General features: G+C 43.4%; 1 protein-coding gene across 17 annotated transcripts in view; it reads right to left on the reverse strand.

Moving 5' to 3' along the window:
* The window catches only part of PTPRF (protein tyrosine phosphatase receptor type F), a 365,710-nt gene that overhangs the window by 183,212 nt on the left and 163,673 nt on the right, over positions 1-18,825 (reverse strand). For all 17 annotated transcript variants that reach the window (XM_032192691.1, XM_032192685.1, XM_032192690.1 and 14 more), the window contains exon 4: positions 160-305. In XM_032192691.1, the coding sequence (XP_032048582.1) occupies positions 160-305 (146 nt within the window). The remainder of the gene's footprint in view (positions 1-159; positions 306-18,825) is intronic.

Raw genomic sequence — 18,825 nt, forward strand, 5'->3', positions numbered from 1 at the left:
AGCTCTACAGATTGCATTGCTGCAGGGAAGAAACTTAACTTTAAAGCCCTGGACTCTGTATTGCTGTGATGCAGAAATACCTGGGCTGCAATGATGAGTACTGTGTACTTAAGACCTGCAGGAATTAGACTGTTTTCCAATTTTATTTATTTTTATTACCTCAAACCGCTGAGAACTGACTTTCTTCCCCTTCTTCATCCATGTGATACGAGGTTTGGGTTCTCCTGTTGCCTGACACACAAAAGAGGCCACTCCTCCAGAAATCCCAATCTGATCTTCAGGAGCTTTCATAAACGTTGGCTTGCCTGGAAAAACAACCAGATCACCCCCATGAGGACATAACATCAGATAAGCAAGGAATGTGTCATGTAAATCTAAATTAAAAGATAATTGGTGCTCCCACTACAAATCCAGGTTGAATGGCCTCGGCCACACAAATTCAGTACAGACTGCAACATGACAAGCACAGTTTCTGCTTGAGTACCCTTTTTCCTGAAATGAATAAAGTCCATCTGGTTTGCCTGTAAATGAGGGCAACAGAGGGCTCCCCCCAGCCCCTTGGGCATTCATTCAGGTATATGACAATTTGAAACCATTTTTACGGCTTATTTTTTTTAATACATGGATTTTTGCAGGTTTATAATGTGGTCATAGCACTGGAAATTACAGAACAGCTGACACACCAAACCTACAAAATGTACCATACGTTGACATTAGTTTTCCCGAAAGCTGTTAAGACATTTGTCAAAATTAACAGATACAGTTTTATGTGCACAGCTAAGAAGCTTTAAGTTCATTTTAGATGTGGGTTGACATAAAAATTCTACAGGCTAAGTATCTGGAAACCTGCACAGGCTGGCCTATGCTTGGTAAGAAACTAATCACTAAAACTGAAAGTCAGCAAGGAAATCAAAGTGACTTTCAGGCCTGAAAGACTCAGCAGAAATGAAAAAAAAAATCATGTAACATTTTAATAATCAATAAAAAGTTTCACGAAAATACAGTTGTGTCTTCTGGATCAATAAAATTAGGTATCTAGGTTGAAAGTTTTTCATCTTTTTGTGCAGCCACTGTACAAGAAACATTGGCAACATTTGACCCCAGGGCAGCTTTGAAACACTGCTTTGCCCAAGTAAGAAGCATGTGATGATCTCTTATCCCTATGCAGCACTAAAACATTTAACCCCATGCCGGGAGTTAATGGAGTCCACCCATGATGTCACTCTGCACACAGGTCACCATGAGGCCACTTTTTGAACGCAGCACACAGTTCTGATTAATCACTTCAGAGATGAGCCTGGCCTAGGAACGGCACAGAGACAAAAAGGAGGCAAAGCCTGCAGCCAGCAAGAGGAGGAGAGACCCCTTCAGCTGCTGTCCCAGTGGAGCTGGCTGCAGCTCCTCATCTTCATGTTCTTGACACATACATGAAGGTGTTTTTATTTTAGGCAGGCTTGGGAACATCTGTAAACCAAGGTGGTTTTAACATTAAGCTTTTGATGAACTGAGAGAGGAGTTTCCATGATCCAGGAGGGACATGGATTCAGCAATCCCAAGAGGAAGAGATGTTTAAATGTATTTTCCTAATGTGTAAGAGATTAAAATGATCACTGCTCATTACAGTTGCACTGACCTTGCAGCTAGTGAAAAGGGTGCTTGCTCTGCCCGCTCCTCGTCCTACTCACCGCCCTTTCCAGCCTCCAACAACCAGCAACCAAATCCTACATGCAGCTCCAGGGTCACCAGAGCCTCTCTGGAGCAGATGGAGCCCCTAACTTGGCAGAAAGCTGCTTTTTTTTGGTCGTTTTTCAAGCAGGCTGGGGAGCACAGGGGCTTGGGGCAGGCTCAGACAAGCATAATGGGAGCACCAGAAGATGGGTTCCCTCCCTCAGCAGCAGCCAAACATCGCCCAAAGCTGTGAAGCGCGACTTTGCCCCTACACAGTGATATTTGAAGACTTTGTTAAAACTGCTGGACTTTCTTAAGCCTATCTTCATCTTCTGATTGAGCACATACACCAGCTGCTTATGCAAGACCCCAGTGTCCCCACAGGGTAGAGTGGGGTGACTCCACACTTGGGGCAGCTCAACCAAGCAACCTGCTCCAGCTGCTACGTTTTACAAGGCCAAGAGGCTCGATGAGGATTGCAGCTGCGTGCTAGGGAGCCCTCCAACCGCTGACACAGGCCACAGACACAAGGGGACACGCCAGCCCCAGCCAGAGGTGACAGCTGAGACACTAAGCTGCAAGGCTGGGCCTCTATTTCTGCAGCTTGCTCGGCTTTATTTCCAAAAAGCCTTTACAGACTGAGAATGCAATGGGGTTAGCACCATCCACACAGATGTGGGGACACACTGTCTGTCCTCAGCAAGCTGCTGGAGGGAAATCACAGAGCTGACCCGACCACAGACATATACGGAGGTGTACCGAATTGGGCCCATGCTTGGTGAAAGAAGCCTCGAGGACTGGGCAAAGAAAATAGCTCAAAACCCAGAAAAAGCCTTTTTAAAACATAATGGCCACCATCTGCAGTCTTTGGCACATTGTCCTGACATTAGCAGCAAGTAATTATTAAGTGTGCTTGCTTAACTGACGCTGATTTCACGTATTTACTCATCTATAATCATGTCTATTTCTACTTAGTTTATATTTACATATATCTGTGTTTATTCACCTCTCATCTATCCCAGTGAAATGTTAATTTACTGTTCAGGCAGCTGGTGATTGCGGTGTGATTGACTGTTTTGCTATGCAGTGTGCTGAGCTGATGTCTTGTATTGCATTTCTGCAGTTGATTTGTTCTTTTTATTTTTTTGTTATTTACTCTGTGATCTTAGTAAAATAGTCTAAACTTTTCATATGACAAATGCAACAGAATCCAAAACTTTTGTCCTTGAAGGATACAATGCAATTATACCTCTCACTGTACACCAACTCCCCGCTTTGTACACTAAGGACTTACTTTACTTTCGTACATTTAAAAAAAATCAATACTATTAAAAACCAGAACAAAAGGAAACTGAACGTTCACAGGCAGTAAAAATCTAAAAAAACTTGCTGCCTTGTTCAACTTGAATTTACATTGTTGTAATGAATCTTTTTCCCCCTACACATTTAATTGAGCAACACTGATTTCTGGAAACCATCTAAATCCACTGAGACCGGTCACGAAACTAATGCCTGTATATAAACCAAATTCTCACACAGTCTGAGAAAGGGAATTTCTACAAAGCAATTTGAAATGTTTGTATGCCCTGAAGTTTTAAATGGAAATACTAATTAAGCAAACCTAAAATCCTGAGTTCTGGCCCCAGGACAACAGCTGGGCATGGGCATACATATTTTTAAACCTATTGGTAACTTTTACAGCAACTCCCAAATTTTCTCTCAGTGAGAGTTAACAAAAATGTGAGATTTCATCCAGGAGATTCTTGGATTCCATGGAAAACATGCGTTTGGTGGACTAGATGACCTCCCCAGCTGCCCTCCCATTACCGTCTCTAATTGCTGTGGGACACAACAGCACGGTCACCTCGAAGGGCAGCAGGATCCACTAGGGATAAAGCCACGTAATGGTGTAAAGTCTTTTTTTTAACCTGCTTTTAAAGTTTGCACTCTTGGGGTAGCCTTGGAAACACAACCAGAAAAAATAATGGTGTACTGAAAATACAATATTTAATCAGTTACAAAGCCATTCTCTTGTTCCTCTCTTCTTAAAAAAAACATGACCAAAGTCTCCACGATTACCTTTGTGCCAAGTCTGAATTTTAACGTTCGTTGTTCAAACAAACTACAAGTAAATGCACAGATCTGAGATGTCTTTTGTAGTGAAATCCTGTCATTCCCATAATGAAGTTAGGACCAGGCAGAGCTGAATACATATAATGTGTGTGTATATATATATATACACACATATACATACATACATACATACATATATATATATATATATATATATATATATTTGTTCTTTTTAAAGCTTTCAACAAAAAGATTGTTCGTATTCTGAAGACAAAGCAAGAGAAAACCTACTGAGCAAGTCCTGGGTGACAGCAGGGATAGATGTCAGAGGGCTGGGTGCCCATCACACCCACCTCTGCTTACTACATCGCACGGAGAAACAACTCCAGACTCTTGTATTTGTCATTTGATAACTCCAAGTCCAAACGACTGCAGTCTCTCTCCCCCTGGCCTCTCTGCTCAGGGCCACATCCCCGGAGCACGCCCGGTCCTTGCCCTCTAAATGAATTCTTGCTCCTCACTTCATAACCAAGTTCCCATGACACTAGGAGTGGAAATTACTGGTATCATCGTTTCTATTTACTCATAAGCCTCAAGTGGGAGCAAAAGAAAGAAAATTCACCTTCTTGGTTTACATTTTTCCTGCTTGCTCTTTGCTCAGAACTGCATTATTCTATGGAATTTATGGGAACAACAGCTCTGAAGCAGAAGACAGCAAAAAATGGAGTGTTTTGTGTTTTAAGAAATGGGCTCTATCTTATTTGACAGGGAGCTGAAAGATAACTAGCTCAGACACATCCCTCCATTAAGAAACTTTTTCTTTTTTTTTTTTTAAACGTTTCAAAGAAAGGGACTTTCTTTTCACAGCTAATACTGCTGAAAAAGTCACTTGCTGAGCAAATAGAGATTTCTGGATAATCCTATCAGCTGAATCACAAGGAGGGTCTCACGGTGGGGAAGCCATGCTAGCAAAGATTTACGCACACTCAAGTCTGCTTCAGCACACCAGAGGACAGCAGCAGGCTGAGCTAGGGTGCGGGAAGCTTCCAAAGGCAATGCTCCCCTGAGATACGTTTGAAGAGGTCCACAAGAACATGGGTACAGACAGCCAGAGAGAGAAATGCCAGCGGACAAATCGGGCATGCACTAGCCAGTAAGGCTGCTGGCTGCCCTACCCAGCAAAAGGACACGAGGTGGCCTCGGAGGGGACCCTGAAGCCTCAAAAGCACAATCTGTGGTCTGCTGCAGAACTGGTGACACTGCCTTCCTGCAGGGCAACCGAGAGCAAGAGACAGCCAACCATGAAGATGCATCTCTCTCGCTCCTATTATATATAAAAAATCACTGTTGTTCTCCGCTATTCTAGACAATTTGCTTGTTGTGAAACAATTGCTATAAATCAGAAAACCATCTCAGCTGCTATCTTAAAATTTGCCCTACCAAGAGTAGTAACATTTCAATTCTCCTTTTTTCATTTCTTTCCCTTAAAAAAAAATCAACAAGAACAACAAAACAAACCAGTCCAGAGTCACTTCAACATCACCCAGGCTGTTTCCACAGGCTATACAGCCTCTCCCTAAAACAAAGGACCTTCCCAAGGAGAAAAGTCCCTCTTGGCAGATAATCTTCAATGCCGAAGCGCAGAGGTGCAGCCTTCCACCCTCTAACCTAGCAAGGTGTCCTTTATATGAACCATGTTACATACGATCTGCATTGCCTGACTGGCAGAGCCTTGAAAATGCTGTTGGGTCATGTATATTTAGCACAGATTCTCATTTTGTGCTACACATTAAGCACACAGCAGTCACATGAAAGATGTTTCGTTGTAATTTTGTAATAGCCAAAGAATTTAAAGTGGCAAAAATGTAATATATGCCAACATAAATATGGCACTTATACACAAATATTAACTCGTTTATTTCAAAAACACATCATCAGATGGTTTCTTAAAATAAATGAGAAAATTAAATTGAATTCTGATGCTTTTTCAAGTATTTAGCACCCACATCAAATGTACCTCATCCAAAAATTCTAATTCAGAAACCAGCAATCACAGTGCTCCTCCTGTTCTCGTGGATGCTGTTTTTCCAGAGTCACACACAGGTTTGAGAAAAATGAATTATTAAACACATCTCTGCAATTAAGTGTTCTGTGAACACTCACCTGCTGCGAGAGATTTTAAAGAAAAATAACTCTGTCCTCCCGCTACAAGTGCCCACTGTTCTCAGCAGAACAGAAGGGCAGCCAAAAATAAGACTGGCTTTGTAGGAGAGGGGAGCTTGCATTTTTATCAGAAAGCTTTTACGACTTGGGCTAAATTAAGACTGAAAGTAGTCTCTTTTGTGAAAGAAAAAATAGTTACACTTGTGATACGAGATGAACGAGATGAGCACACGCAATAGGCATACGTGGGTAACCTTATTTAGGTGCCCAGGCTAAATGAATTAAAAGAAGTTATTGACACAACAAGGAAAAGATGATAGTGGGAATAGTCCTTTCATCTGGAAATTGTGGAATTCAGGTTTAAATCCCTGTCTTTAGCCTTCCCCATCACCTGTGCTGAGGTACAGCTGTGCTCTGGCTTCCACTGTGAAACGTGCCTGCTGCTCTCACACAGCTGCTGTCAGGATGAGTACACTGAAAATGATGATGTGGCTCCGCTGTTACACCACCAGGAAGAAAACAAGAACGACACAGGCTTCCTCACGCTCACAGCTGACTTTGAACGGGAAATAAAGTGGTCTAGAAGACAGAGGTGGCCATTCTTATACATACAGCAAGGACTTCCCTCTTAATCTGCTTCCTTTATGACCTTGGACGATTGATCTGTGCACGGATGGATGCCTGCTAGAAAGATATGCTGGTGAAACTCACTCCATGATTTTTCTCCTAAGCACCTGCTGCAGAGCAGGAGGCAAGCCACCAGGCTCTCTCCCTATCCTAATATGTAATACTCTTGTATTTTCCTTTCAATATACCCACCATTATTTCACTGTGATTCCTCCCCCTTTGTGGTCATTAGGAATATTGGTTGGCAAAATGTAATTTTTCAAACTTGCACTTTGCATTTCTGGATAATTTACAAGTGTGAAGAGCCTGTCTGAGCCTTGTAATAACACCTCTTTAACAACAGCTTACCAGCATCAATGGGCATTGGTGACCACAATGCTAATTCATTCTCTATTTCCTCTTATTTTTTGTTGTAAGTTTACTCTGCTACAGCACTCTGTAACTGAAAAGTTTATCCTTCTTTTTGCCTGGTGTAAGGTAGTTAATAATACAAATATATATGCTCTGCTGTTGCATGCACAGATACATAAATTTCCCTTTATCCAGTGGATCATTAACTTTTCCCCATCCACTTTAAAGAACGCTTAAAAAACACATCCCAGCCACAGAAGATGGCATTCCAAATCCACACATTCCTCAGACTGTTCTGAAACACAGAAGGCTACCTAATGCTACTTGCACATCCTACTCTCTGCTTTTATCATCTTGTTAGGTTTTAATGCTTAAGAGAAGCACAACAGCTAGGACAAATGATTCTGCTATTTCAATCCCATTTTGGTGGTTTAATTTTCCAGCTTTAAGTGTGTTTGTCCGTAACAATCAAATCTACAAAGATTATCTCAAAGCCAGTTGCATTTCTCCTCACCTTCATTACCTGGCTTCCATAAGGTACCTCACAGATACCTCCTGAGTTCATACAGAATGAAACCAAATAAAGTGAATGATTAATACATAACTCTCTAAGTAGTAGATCTTTTAACATGCTCAGTGACCTCCATAACTTTCAGCAGAAAAATTAAATTAAAAATAATAAAAGCAGTCATCCAGCAGAGGCTGTGATTTCCCCTGAACGCAGTGAACTAAGACGCCAGGTACTCGTCTCAGGGCGAGACCCGCTGCGCTTTGTTTGTCTGTAAATAAGTTTAATTGAGGAGAATGCAAGGGCACACGCCAGACCAAATGTGTAATTTTATCAGTATCTACAATGACCTAAATTCACAAACTCTCGCTATCTCTGGCTCCTACCTTCTCAGCTAACAGGTGCTGCTGGCGATTGCTGCAGCCTCCTTCCCCGCCGTAAGCCCAGCCTAAATGCAGAACCTTTTCCAAAGGGGATGATGTGCCTGTGGGCATCTTCACGTGCTAACTGCCATTTGCAAGCTCTCTTTGCTCTTTTGCTAATACAGGATTTATGCTTACTAAATCCAACATAAATCATTAAATAGTCTTTAAGGGAAAACTAACCATTTTAAAATTCCTTCTTAAAACTGTATGTTAATAACTCATGTGTCCTGCCAACAGAAATCCACTTCTGGCCAGGTGTCTGACCTGGTTATACATAAACCAGCCCCACACGACTAGAAACAGTGCCCACCCTTAAACCTTGATGTTTGGAGAAACCTGCTTATTCCACAGAAACACCGGCTAAGAGCAGTTAGTTCACTCAAGTGTTAAGGCCGCGATTACTGGGTATTAATAAACTGCAGCAACAGCCTGCCGTTATAGCGCTGCACTTCAGCAAATTTCTAATTCTGTCTCTTTATGAATCATGGAAATTGTTGAAAGAGTTTAAACACCTAAAATTAGCTGACATGATACCGAAACAGAATTGTCTCAGTCATCCATCACACACGGATGCCGTGCAAGTCACTCAGCAGTGCTGCACATTCTGGGTGCTGATTTATTTGTGGAGGGAGTTTCAGGCAGACGCCTTAGCCCCTATCGCAGCGGGGAGGTGCTTTCTCTCTGTAGCACGTCTGCAGGGTGCCTCCAGATTTTGCACACAGGGTGGCAAATTTTCTCCATTATTTTTCAAGGCTGTTGTAATTGCAATGTCTTTCTCAAAGTGCCTGGCTGGCTATCAGTGCGAGCTGCTTTATATTTTAATAAGAAAATCTTCAACTCTGGCTAATGCCTGTGCTGTGACTGACTTTTGTCCGTGGTTTTTATTTTTGTGTGCATACGCTAGGGAAGGGGGGAGGTGGGTCTACTCTGACACCATTATTACAATTGCTTCCAATACCTGAAACAACACATTGCTAGAAAAAGAAAAATATGCCAAGAAGCACCGAGCAACCCCGCATCTGACTGAAGAATGCTGATTAAAAATAAAACAGAAAAACAGCCCAGAAAAGCATCCTTCTAGATCCTGAGGCCTTCTTCCTTTCCCCTCCTCTGTTTAGAGCTTTCCCAGAACTGCAGCAATCTGTGCATCCAGACTGCCACATATCCTGGGGAAAAGCCAGACCCCTGTACGTGGGTTTCGCTTTGAATTGCGGCTCCCCAGCTTTTACCCCAAGCGTTACACGGAGCAGAACAACAAGGGCGAGCGGGGACGCTGCTCTCGCTGTAGTGCTTCCAGCAGCCTGACGGAACGGCTTTCTGCTTTGCTTTAATTTAAAATTGAAACCTGAAGTCAAATTTCCACCTGGTAATAGCTTAAAGGCACTTCCAATTAACTTGGTAATACACACTTTCTGAGTTAATAAATTTTTCACCCTCTGTGTTTAATACAATTAAACATTTGGGCCTTTGGCCTTGGACCTTACTTAGCTTGAGAAAGGATTGCAAAGAGACTGCCTCCAATTATCACCATTTACACAACATTCACTTAAGGGCTTTCAAATGCACACCTAGAGAGCATGTTTAATCATACACAAGGCACAGCACCCGAGTTTCCCTTTATCCAGGAATTTATTTCGGCCTTTCTCCTGCACAAACGCACGCCGTGCTCCAGCCGTACCACCACCATGGGCTCTGCAACCAGCCCCCCTGTGCGCCCGAGGCTGTCCGTAACAGCCGTGCCTGCTCCTTCTGCCTCGTCCTTCCTCATCTGCATTTTGTTTTTTGCAAATTTCTCCAAAACTTCAAAGTTAACGTAAAGCACATTGCATAATGTAAAGGACCCGTAAGATATGCAAAAGCAGAAAACAAAGACAGAACTAAAATCTTGTGCTTGAGAAAACATGAAAATTAATTTTGCCAGCATGCCTACCACATTAAACACCATATTCTTTTACACAAAGGGATTAAAAGGTTTTAATCCCTCTTTGCAAGCAGACAGTCCTTGATTCAGCAGTTCAAAAGGCTTTGCCAAGCTCACGTTTTTCCTCTGGTTTTACAAATTAAAAGCGAGTATAAACCTTATTTTGTAAACAGAGAGCATAGTACAAGGGCTTTAAGAGAACCAGGAGCCAGAGCAAGCAACCTCTTCACAACATCCTTTACTAAAGCAAAGGCATTCCTGGGCTCTCGGCAAGGCCTTTGGCAAGGGAACTGCATTTCATTTTAATGCTCCTGTACATTGTTCTGTCCTCCTCCTGGTAATGAACTGAATTTCTGCCTCATCTACCTGGTGAGGAGGAAAATGTCCTGCTTAATGATAACGAGGGCACTCTGGTATTTCCATTACGCCAGTGATTTTTTCTTGTTTGTACAAACATTTTTTATTATTCAGCATGCATAGTACAGTCTGTGAAAAAAACAAGAAAAATCATTTCCACATTTAAATGTTTACCAGAGTGAAAGAAGTTTCAGCAGGTGGCTGGGCACCCAGGCAAAACACTCTCAAGTGTTTAAAAAAAATTATTGATTTTTGCTCAAGCTTACATGAAATACCCCCCAAAACAGGACTATTTCCCCATTAAAAGACTTCCTCCACGTCTGAGTTCTCGTGAAGCCTCGATGCTTCTGGGAGACGCTGGCTGAGATCTCCCTGTAATGCTCTGTGTCAGTGGTGGCTGAGTGAAGGCACAGCGTGACACGCAGCTCAAAAGCCACTCAAGCGGAGTTTTGATGCCAGGGCTTCCCCTCGTGACTGGCAGCAGGGCTGCTGAGGGCTTGGATCCTCCACAGGACAAAGGTCTGAACCCGAAGGGGCTGCCGAGGCTGTGCTGCTCAGCGCCTGCTGCACGCTGACCTTGGCGCAAGCAGTGGTGGAGCTGGGGAGGCTCCAGGAGCTCCTGCCTCCTGCACTGCCCCTGAGCCCTCACCAGGTGGTTCTGCACACGTGGAAAATGCCTCCTGACTCCATCCAGTGTGAGCCCCATGGTGAAGCACACGAGTGACCTGTGCCAGGGGTCATGGCTCTATCGCAGCTGCTATCCAGCCCCTCTGCGGTGCAGGGCAGGGGCTCCATCCAGGCGGCAGCCAGCCCCATCCTCCACCCAGCACTTTCTGGTTCAGCGAGGGCTGACTTTTAGAAAGGCTTCAAAACTAATCAGCTTCATGGTTGCTGCATTCTTCATTTAATTCTTCTAGCATCTTCTCCTCGCTGTGTTATGAATTTACCTGATAGAAATGAAAAGCCCTTTTCATTTTAATAACTTTTCTCTGTATAGATGATCAGGTCAGCCTCTGTTTCCAGACTAAGCTCTTTAAAGCTCTGGCTACCAGGCATGTTTCCAGATTTGAATTTTTTGTGGCCTTTTACCTTTCTGCGTTTATTTATTTTACCTGTTTATGCAAAGCTCCAAGAAATGCAGAAAGCTGTGGTCTACACTGAAGTCGCTGCTTGCCATGCAGCGCAAAGCTGCTGCAGCCCCAAGGAGCCCACGAACAATGCTGTGGGACCATGGAGGGATCCGTAGTGGTTTATGAGGATGTGCTGGGAGTTGAATCCCAGCCCACCACATGCTGACCTCAGCTCCTGGTCACTGATCTTGCTGCAACATCAACTCCTGCAGCTCGTGGTAGGACACAGACAGACCAAACTCCAATGGGAAGAGGTGGCAGGGGGTTACAGTGCACAACCAAAACCACAGCAGCAGGAATCCTTGGTGTGGGCTCTCAGCCTGCGCATCCCTGTGAAGACCTCACTGCTCAGGTCACACTCAGAGCTGCATCCCCATGGGCTGCAGCAGTGCCCGAAGAGTTCAGTTTTCTGAGCCAGCAGCAAGCAGCAGCTCAGTACAAAGACCAGGAATGTCTGTGAACAATCTTCAGTAGCTTCAAAATTCTTCTTCTCGTGTACTCAAGTATGTTCTTCATGTATTAGCCAGGACCTCCTCAGGAACAGTTCTTTGTTGCCCCCAAACCCCGACTCCAGCATCATCAGCTCCATTTCTCCTCCCGTCAGCAGGAGTCCAAGTGGTAAGCAAGATCCACAGGCTCGCAGAGGACAGCTGGGAATTGCAAGTGGCTGCTCCACTGCTGAACCCTCAGCATATGGGCACCAGGATAAGCTGGTTGGGAGGATCCAGAACTGGCCATACCAGCCCTCAGGCTGCCTTCTGGTTTTTTGCCAGTGCTGAGATGCCCAAACTCACAGAAGGCTGCGTGTGCCACAGGAGAGCTTTAAACAAGAACACTGCTCGCAGAGATGTGCTGTACTTGTTGTTTGCCTGCATCACTTACTTTTATTCTCAGTGCTAGACAAAGCTATCACTCGCTACAAGCTTAAGGGACATGCACCATGCACACAGATGTCGAACCCGTAAGGTTTGCTTTTAAGCTCTTTGTGGAGACTACACAAGAGCTATTTATAAAAGAAAACAAATTTGCTTTTCAGAAGTGCTGTACCTAAGTCTCCTTCACCCATCCCCGCTCTGTTGACCAAGTCCCAAGGTTCCTGGCTTCACATTTGATTTGCTCAACTAAAATCCATACCGGCACAGAGAACGACGAGCCACCGCAGTTGGAGCTAACTGCGTGTCTCGGGTTTTACATGCACGAGAGAGAAGGAGCTGGTCCTACCTCAGGGATGTGACACCCCAGAATATTTCGTGAAGGACGTACACCAGGGTGAAACAAATCTGTACACGATAAAATCTGAAGCTTGAAAGAACGGCAGCCTTCCTCACCTACTGCAAGTCGGCGCATTGCTAAATCATAACGGTCTGGAAAGAACAGGGAGATGAGACAAAGAGCCTGTCCAATTATGCCTGCCTCGAGTGAATTTTATTAGTCGCTCAGCTGTATTAGCTGTGGGGATGGTATCCCTGCACATAGCCAAGCAGCTCTCACTTAAGAATTACCCATGCAGGAATAATGCCCTGCCTATCACCAATCTTTGGTTTTTATTTCATGTTTTGAAGGTGGGTGCCTGCCAACTCTGCTCATGTTCTCCAGGAATAAATGTTTATCAAAGGGGGTTCCCCGTTTGCTAAGCTGCAGTGAGTTACACCAACAGCGTGTCAAACGGGATGTGCCTGTCATCATCATCAAAGAGGAATCTCAAACAGAACAGTAAGCAGCAACACCCAAGCACTGAGCCCGACAGAGCGAGTGTAGGATGGGACAGCCAAAACACAGAGGAGCAGAGGGCTGCAAGGGGCTGTCCTGTCCCTCCCAGGGCTGCATCGCGCAGCATCCTTCAGAAATGCATCACACCTTAAGAGAGGTTTGAGCATCAGCCACATCTCTTCCCGGAAAGCTGTTCCAAACTGCTGGTCACAGAAACATCAGCTGGGAAACGGACTGTGGTTTCTGAAGTTATTTGTTGTTGGTTATACCCACTTGTTTGTATGACCCTATGCTTATATGACCCTTTAGTGGAAAAAGTTTCCATTCCTTCTCTGTCCCTTCCCTCTCTTTGCCCCAGTTTATAGTTTGGATTGGTTTTGCCCCCCGCTTCTTTCTAGTAGTAAAATGTTTGCTAATATATTCCCCTATGAAACCCATCAGAATAATTATTTCCTCTACTGGAAAAAAGATATTGCATGTTGATTCTTACGAGGTTTCTTTAATTCTGCTTCATGATCTCCTGGCAGATCCCACAACACTTAAAAATCCCGGTATCAGCACCATTTTATAGAAAACCAGGAAAAAGCATACATTTGGGTTTGGGCATCTTGAGAGTACTTGTCATAATCTCATCAACATCTTTTCTCCCCACACACTTTTTTTTGAGTTACGCAGCTGAAGAAACTGTTATACTTCACAAGGTCTCCAAACAGCTCAACATTTGGCAATTCTCCTTCGTCCCTATTTGTTCCTCTCCAAACATAGCTGTCTTTGCTGATCAGACTTACCAGTCTTTTCCTCACATTGCTTGTGGTCTCTTTGCTTACTCGTCAAAACCTTTGAGGCTGCTCATCTGCTTAGGTTTTGAGCTTCTCCTCTGACTTTTTTTTTCCTGTTGTTGTTAATTTTGAGTGCAGAAACTACAGGCTTCACCCATTTCTTTGTAGGTTTCACTAGCTAGTTCCCCTTAATTTGCCTTTAAGAAAAGCCAAGGACTGTAGTAATACTTGGATGTGACTTCTGGTTGTTCTTAATAAACTGAAACAAGAAAATTTTAAGTCGTAGCTTAATTTGTATGATCACAACCACAATGTCCTCCCGACTTACCACTTCCACAATTAAAAAAACCTTGCTTTTCACATGCAGAAAGCATTTACTAACACAGCTGCTTGGATACCTCCACTTGCACCTTCATAACCAAGTCTATGTCCACATCTCCCTCCATTTTAACTACGGTCACAAAATGAAGAAAATTTTTATTTTTAACTAGCCAGAAGCCTCAGAGGTGCATTTATTGTGTAAATTAGGAGCTATGCCGTAAAGTCATGCAAAAAATGCAATTCAGCCGTTGTTAATAATATAGCAGATAATTAAAAGTGAGATAAAGGTAAAAAAGTAGAGGATGAACCTTAAACTAGGAGAACAAGCCCACCAGCACAAGAGCAGCTGCCTGCATTCTCAGTGCTGAGATCGTACAGAGACGGCTGACAACACGATTTGCAAAGTGCTGAAATCACCCAACAGCACAGTCATAATCTTAGATTCACATTTCCTTCAGCCAAGCGTTTTCCCACTATTACTGGTGATAAAGCTGGCACATGAATTAAAGGTTTGAGAGAAGATGATGACAGTACAGAAATTAATCAGGCATTAATTTAAAACTTCCAACTCTTTGCACTCTGAAGTCATCGCGCTGCCGCATCCTGGAGGGAAGCGACACGCTGGTCCAGCACCACAAGGAAATACTGCCTCCTATTCCAGGTGACTGAGCCTTGAAAGCTATTAAGTATTTTCACTGAGTTGCATCAAATCACATTTCAGAGGCTAGTGTTTAAAATTCCAAGTATTAGAAAGCCCCATTCAAAGTATTATAAATTCAACGGTGGCAGTGCAGCAGACAGGGATTTATCTTTCAGACTGCTGCGATCGTTATTAATAATATTACCAGCCACTTTTGTTTTGCTAATTTGGTGCTTCACCTATGAATAAGTGAACTTCACGAAATAAATTATATAGAACAATATTAGTGTTGTTCTTACTGTATTAACAGGCACCCATGTATGTAATTCATCCACTGTGGTTTCTGAGCACATCCACGCTGCGCATAATGCCATTAGGCATCGATGGGCTGGCTCGCAACCAAGCTCACACTTTATGGACTCCCTTCTGGATGGCAGCACAAGTGAAATTGGGAGGAAAACCAGCACAGGAGGACAGCCGTCCTCTCACATGGACCGAGGAATTCCAGAGGCACCTTTTCAGTTCTCATCTCCTTCATGGATGAGTTGATTTGGGGTCACTTCTCTTTCTTGGAAATCTTGAACAAATCAGTCAAAACGCTCATTGCTAAAATTAAAGCAGCTTAACTGGAACGCAGGACTCTGTCACACGTTGTCAAATGTGCTACAGAAAGCAAGGAGTACAGAAACAACTTCATTGCTGCTGTCCAAATGCAAGTTGGTGGTTGCATGGGAAATAGAAGTCTGAATTTAGGAGCTGACAGGCAGGTTTAGGGAAGAACATATATTATTTTACAGCCCTTCTCTCCTTCGATTCTTTGCTCATCATTTTATTGAAGAAACAGACATTGGCTGCCTGGTACATCTGCTCCATAATTCTTTTTTCAGAATTCTGAAGTTTCCTTAAAATCCAGGTTTGTTGCCATTTTGGCATGATTTAAAGAGACTGACTGGATGAAAATGACTCAGAAGTACCGCAAACATCTACTTATGCAAAACCTCGATTTTCTTTTCTTAAACATTGAGAAGCCCATTCCATTTATGAAAGAAACAAGGAAAACACTGCATTAGGAGTTTTAAAAGGGCCATTATCTACAGGAAGCTTTAGCAAAGCAGTAATAGTGTCACTCACTTCCTAGAATTCCTATCCTTCTATTAATCTTCAATATAAAATCAGAGAAAAATACATTATTAACTTCCCAGCAAGTATATTCCAAGTAACTACTCTATGTGCTTACAACTAGATTTTCAAGTTCTTTAACTCTGGATGTCATTTAGGAATTTTAGAGAAGGAAACAATTGTTTTTGCTTCTATGGTCTTTCATTAATTATTGGTGACAAACAGCCACAACCACACATCCTAGATAATTGCTCTCTGAAAAGGGCAAGATGCCCACTGCTCCAAAGGCATCTCAGCTCTTCCCACCTGCCACAGAGTGTCCAGAAAATGCTCTGCTTGCCAACATGACATACCGAACGAAGCCTGATTTCGAGTGCAACAGGCCAGGCTGGAAACGAGAGCAAACACTGCAACAAGCTTGATTCTATCTCCTCCAATCTACACAGTGACAGCTTGCTAAAATATTCTTGTCCTAGTTACTTGAGGAAAGCAAATGTTTTCTGATATCTTCTGACTAGTACACCTGCAAAGGATGGAAAAATGTGATAGAAACAAAAAGCTGAGGCAGGTGTAACTGTCTTCATGGAGCCTCAGACCGCTTCTGCAATATAGGTAAGGAAGGGACAACAAGGAAACAATTCTCTGCTTTTAACTGTTTATGGAAAAGAGTCCACAGATCACAAAAGCGTGGTTGGGAAGGGACCTCTGCAAGTCTCCAGTCCAACCTCCACTTGAAGCAGGACCCTCACCAGCAGCATACCAGTGCTGGTACTGTCTCCTGAGGCTTGGGAAGGTCTGGGAACTGAGAACCGAGAGCCTCACTGAGCAGCCTGCACAGTGCTGCTCTGCCCTCCAAGCGGAGTTGTTCCTAGCACCAGCTGATCCTCTATTACAATTATTAAGTGAACTTCAACACAGTTTCTTCCATCTCTGCATCTAATCTCCGCTAAACTTCTTTATCTGTTTTTATCTGTTTGACAGCTATTGAGCAACTGGATGACTAAAGATGGCAGATACTATGACTGTACGTATGCATCAGAGCCCGTGTTTAAATAAACAAAAACATTATTTTCAAACATGGCTAATCACCACATAAGAAGATTTATTGATGGGATTCCAGGACAGGGCTGAATGCATGTTGCAGCAGCAGGGACTGGCTTCAATAAACACAGAGCTCCATTCCAACCGTATGTCTCAAAGATAAAAGAAAAATTGGAGTGTAATCAAATGCAATGGATTAAATAAGAAAAGAAATTAAACAAATGGACAATTACTTTGTTTCATCATATGCACTGTGCACACACACACACCCTGCCACAGTTCTGAGCATGTCAAGAGGTTATGAATCATAGAATAATTGGGGCTGGAAGGGACTTCTGGAGGTCATCCAGTGTGAACACCCACTTAAAGCAGCTCAAGCTTCAAGGTTGGATCCAACCCTGAACCTGCATCAGGTTGCCCAGGGCCCTGTCATGTCAAGCTTTGAATGTTTCCAAGGATGGACATCCCACAGCATCCCTGTGGTCCTGGTCCAATGTTTGACCATTTTCATGGTGTGGAAAAAAAATAAGTTAAAAAATTATATGTTATCAATATTCTCCATGGTGCACATTACATCTGTTAGCTCTCAGCTCCAAGAACTTGTCAGAAGACCCTGACTCCTCCTGTCCTACTTGTTCTTTTTGGGCAGGTGAAGACAGCAGTAAGGTCTCCATTAGCCACCTCTTCCTAAGGCTGAATGAACGCAGCTCCCCCAGGTTCTTCTGGCACATCTCGTGCTCTGGAGCCCCCTCACCAGCTCCGTACCTGTGCACTGCGTGCCCGTACACCAGCCCGTGATGCTGCAATCCTTTCCCCATTACTTCATCAGAAGATGGTGAGCTTTGATACCTGCCTCAAACAGGAGGGGCTATGTTTAGGAGTCAGTCGCCCTCTCCCATCTTTCAGTTTGAGGCTCTGTGCTCACAAGCTTCCACAAGCTATCTGCTGTAAGCATAAAGTATGACTATCACTAATGAAAGATGACTTCTTACAATACCTCCAAGACCAGATGAACTGTGCGGGAAATCAACCTGCAAATTTATCTCCCTTACACAGAAATATTACTTGACTAGCAGCCACTGCCCTTCCAAATTAACTTCACTTACAATTATTTCAAATGTTTTCACATCTTGCAACACCAGCACAGAAGAACAGCAAGCTCCTGAGCACTGTTATTCCCATACACCTGGTGGTTGTCATCTTCCTCACAGACCTGCTAGAGAGCCCATCTCCAGTTAGACTTCCATCAGATACCCACTCTTCACTTCCCCCACCCCATCAGCTGTGAGTTAAGCAGCTCTTCTGCTGCGCTTACTGTCCCTAATGATGGGCACCATGAAATATGGGGTGTTGTTATCATTTCTAAATCTTCATATGCAGGCACTCTAAAATAAAAGCAGTTCAATGCAGCTCCTGCTACACTGGATTGATACGCACACTACTAACATTAAAACACTTCCAAAGACACTTCCTACTTCTGTTTCAACACATCACCTCCATTTAAGTTCAGTTATTATGCTAGTCAGTGTACCAAATGAATCCCAGTTGCACCTTCCACTAAATAATGAAGCAATTGAGCATTTTAGAGCCGCAAACAAACAGAAAAAAATGCCATTTTTGGATTTCTAAAGCAGTCCTTTTGGCACCGCAAAAAGAGAGCTTGACATCTGAGATATAAAATGCTCAAAAGAAGGCTGTAGCAGTTAATCAAAGGAGAATGATGACTGCAACAAACTTTATCAATCCTGACATGGCAAAATGAGAGCAGGAGACCACTATCCTGGACTGGTGATTCCATTAACTCCTGCATTACTATATTTCTATTTATTCTTGACTGTTCACACACCAGCAATAGCCACAAGGTAAATAACGAGAGCAGCAGAAGCACATAGAGCCAACTGTTATCAAATCTGTTTTAGGGAAATCACCTTGATCCATTCCCCAGTCCACTGAGCACAACCAGGGAGGCAGGAAGAGACGGTGCTGCTGGCA

Source organism: Aythya fuligula, chromosome 8, assembly GCF_009819795.1.
Source record: "Aythya fuligula isolate bAytFul2 chromosome 8, bAytFul2.pri, whole genome shotgun sequence".
NCBI classification, from domain to species: domain Eukaryota; kingdom Metazoa; phylum Chordata; class Aves; order Anseriformes; family Anatidae; genus Aythya; species Aythya fuligula.